This window comes from Henckelia pumila, chromosome 3 (assembly GCF_033568475.1).
Source record: "Henckelia pumila isolate YLH828 chromosome 3, ASM3356847v2, whole genome shotgun sequence".
NCBI lineage: Eukaryota > Viridiplantae > Streptophyta > Magnoliopsida > Lamiales > Gesneriaceae > Henckelia > Henckelia pumila.
Window position 1 is genome coordinate 118,860,779 of NC_133122.1, and position 3,983 is coordinate 118,864,761.

Consider the following 3,983-nt stretch of genomic DNA (forward strand, 5'->3'; position numbering starts at 1 on the left):
CTCCTGGATAGCCCCTATCGCAAGAGCATCCAAACCCCGACTACATCCACTAGTCTAGCAGTTCCCAATAGCTTAAAACTATCTGCTCAGAGTATGCACTCGTCAAGGAAAATCCCTTCCAAGACTGGTCCTTATGACAAAACTACAAACCAATATCTCTGACGACAGTCAGTCGATATCTAAACCACTAATACCTAACCAGGCATCTAATCCAATGTCATACCCCGTCGTGACTGTTACCAAAACTCTAGACTAGGTAGCCTTCCTACCGCCAATCCTGAAGCACGAAGGCTTCCAGGTATTCTCCGAAGTACAAAAGACTCCCAAAGTAACACTGGCATAGGGTTGCGCTCCATTATGTCTAGTTATGAACATAGTCCACAACTCTCGATATGTACTCAACTGGTTCCTAATGAAATCCCATCATCACGAATTCCCAACCTATGAAGGTCAATCAGGCTACTTTTCTACGGAAACAACCTAGAACGAAACTCAAAATTTCAAACAAGATCAAAATTCTCATGCCCCCAGATTAATTACCTCATCAATGGCATTAACCCAGTCAAACGACTAATTAGGTCAGCCCTAGGAAGACACCTAGACTAACCCTATGTCAATTCGTTACCGCTGGCTTACCCAAAATCCATGAGTTAACATAGTTGATCACCAATCAACTAATTCCAAGCCAAACTTAGTAAAATTACTTGTAATCAAACACGAATCTTTGAATAAGTAAAACATGTATCATTACTTCAAGTTATGTACAATTTCCTTTATTACAATCCCATGTAATACATACAGTATTCAAAATACAACAAAATGTACATCCAATAACTTGAACTGATACAACCAAATTCTGATGATTAATTACAACTGAAATACTGTTTACAAATACATCAATACAGTATTTAAAATCGTCGAACTTGTCTTCACTCCTTGAGCATGAAGCTTCCAATCGACACACGCATCGATACAAGCATACTTCCGTCCAAGTCTCTCTACATGTCCTCCAGCGAAGAACTCCGGAGAAATGGCACGTGATAGCTAACCAACTATGCTCTGCGTCAGTGCATGTCAGTCGACTTCTTCTGCTCACGATCTACCATCAGCGTTCTTCTTGTATCCAAATCATGCTTTTGAACATGAAGTTTTCCATATGCCTACCAAAAGCATCGATACAAGCATACCGGCAAAACCATGTTCTGCACGAGTTTACAGACCTTACGTTCGAAACCTGTCATGCCTTAGGCTCTCAAGGTATCTCCTGTGAAGGTCTATCTGAAAATCTCTCCAGCTACGAGTGGAGAATCTTCAAGGACTGGAACCACATGGATTACTAAACACCATTCGTTCAAAAAATCCCTCAGAGGTATCTGATGTGATATACTCGATCTTCCCTTCCAATCTTCCCTGGTTGAAATCCATATATTATTCGATCAACATCCCAATGTATCGAATGATGAACCATCCACAACAGTCAGTCTATCTATCGATATGCTACTACTGGTGTTCTCATCACTGCTGCATTCCTTATAGTAAAGACTTATGCCGCAAACCTCGGCAATGAAGAACCAAATCTTCTTTCGCTAGGCCTCAATCAATCCTACAAGGATAATCAAGAAGTATTATTATCAATTTCCTAAGTCCCTTGCATGCAGCCCTGATACCAATAAATGTAGGGACCCGACCCGGATCCACTACCTAATCAGAGTTAAGAGCATAATTAAGCATGCATTAAATAAAATCGCTGCGGAAGTCTTAAATACAAGCAGACCGGCAGAATACAACCGGCTAATCATCATCGATTTATACAAACCAATCGAATTTACATAGATAAAAACCTACAGCTAAATACTGCTGTCTTCAAGGTCGCTGGCTCCTCTAGGCTCCTGGTGCTCAATCCTGCACCTACATCTGCCCCGTCGAATAGGGTATCCAGATACACAGAAAATACTGAACGTGAGCTCTAAGCTCAATACGAAAGCACGGATAAACATACAAATATGATGCATGCAAATGACAGGGTATCCATATCTGGGATAACTGTATACGAACTACTCAGACTGGCGCCTGGGATATAAGCTCGTCACATCGGGGTAGCTAACCACTGTGTGCGACCACTTATTCTCGAATCACGGACACGGACCACGGAGTCCTTCAAGTATTAGTACCTATGGGTACTCGATATCAAACGTCCTAATAGGGCAGAGCAACCCTAACTGGCTCATCTCGAAAGATATACAGATGTACAGGCCCAAGATGATATGCACATGCCGCATAACAATAATAACATGCAAACACATAAATGCAACATATAAGCATGCATATCTGCTGGCAATCTCAGTCAGTACTTACATACCTTTCTAAGGCAGTCCAAGTAGTCCCACTCTAGGTTCTAAGCCTATCATCAAGTCTACAATGCAAATACCCATGCATCATTCAATAAGCTCTAAAAGCCTTAACTACGCTATTGCATTCTCCTAAATAATTTAAGGAGACCATAACTATACCTGCGTCCGTCGTCAGCCCACTGATGGCGACTATCCAGCAACTAGGGCACTCCCCTGCTGTAAATCCACAGCCTCGAACATGGCTCTACAACACGAGCACAGCTCCGCTACTATGTCAGACACTGTCTGACTATACTAAAACAAATATCCTACTCCAACTCTAGAATAAGAGTACCCAAAGCCTTAAAATAGGACCACGAGGGCGAAGGAGAGAATTCGGAATTGGCAAGAAATGAATGCCTCGGACCTTATATTTATAGGCATCGATCGGAACTTCCGATCCTTGATCGGAACGTCCGATCCTACCATCGGAGCTTCCAAACATCCTTATCTGCCACATGTCAAAATCTCACTGGTTGACTTCGGATAGGGGTGATCGGAGCTTCCGATCCTGTTCGGAGCTTCCGATCCTGTTCGGAGCTTCCGATCAATCACACGTCATGGATGTCGTAATTCGATCGGTGCTTCCGATCGTTCATCGGAGCTTCCGATCACCTTCGGAGCATCCGATCCTAACTTCGGAGCTTTCGATCTGTCTGACCCTCCGGACCATTTCTGATCATTTTGGGTCTATTTCCGAGCTCCGTTAATCCATTTAGAAGTCTCCTTAATCACGTTTTACTAAGTATAGCATGATCACATGATAATTACTCATTATCGTTAATCCTGGATATGGGCCACTACATAATAACTGGCTCTTTTCGCTTGCGATTCTTTGATAATATCATTCCCATCTTTCTCTGATAACATAGCCTCATCGACTGCTGCTTGGTACATTTGTGCCCCACTCAATCTGACATCACGACGAATAGTGGCATTCAGTCCCTCCGTGAAATGCTTCAACTCCTCCGCAGCATTACCCGAAATCATGGGCACAAAATACCTCCCCCTTTCAAACTTCTTCACATACTCAGCAATGGACATACTTCCTTGGCAGAGCTCCAGGAATTCTCTAGAAAGTCTAGTCCTGGTACTGATAGTGAAATATTTCCCATAGAACACATCTTTGAATCCATTCCAAGTCAATGTAGTCATATCCACAGCAGAACGGGCTCCCTGCCACCAAATTCGCGCATCATCATGAAACATAAAGATGGCACACCTCACATGGTCTGCATCAGTGAGCTTCATGTAGTAAAAAATGGTCTCCACTGACTGTACCCATTCCTCGGCTAGAAGGGGTCAGCCCCTCCTCTGAACTCCTGCGGCCCTAGATCCTTAAACTGTTTAAAGATCGGATTAGTCAGTAGTGGCTGATTGTTGTTCCGTCCTCCCGCCTGTGCTTGGATTAACTGTTGAATCTGCTCCCCTTGGGCTCTACTCTGCTCTTGCAACAGAGTCGCCAACCCAGCCAAAAACTGGTTATTCTGATTGTCCTCATTGTTCGGATTCCTACGGTTAGCCATAATCCTGCTGTCCATACAGTTCACATGCTTAATTACGTTATTTAAACATAACATCCTAATTAACATG

General features: G+C 43.1%; 1 protein-coding gene across 1 annotated transcript; it reads right to left on the minus strand.

Annotated features, from left to right (window-relative positions):
* Window positions 1-3,170: 3,170 nt before the first annotated feature.
* On the minus strand, window positions 3,171-3,641 carry LOC140889383 (uncharacterized). Its single transcript, XM_073297096.1, has one exon. The coding sequence runs from the start codon at window positions 3,639-3,641 to the stop codon at window positions 3,171-3,173; it is 471 nt and encodes a 156-aa protein (XP_073153197.1).
* Window positions 3,642-3,983: the final 342 nt, after the last annotated feature.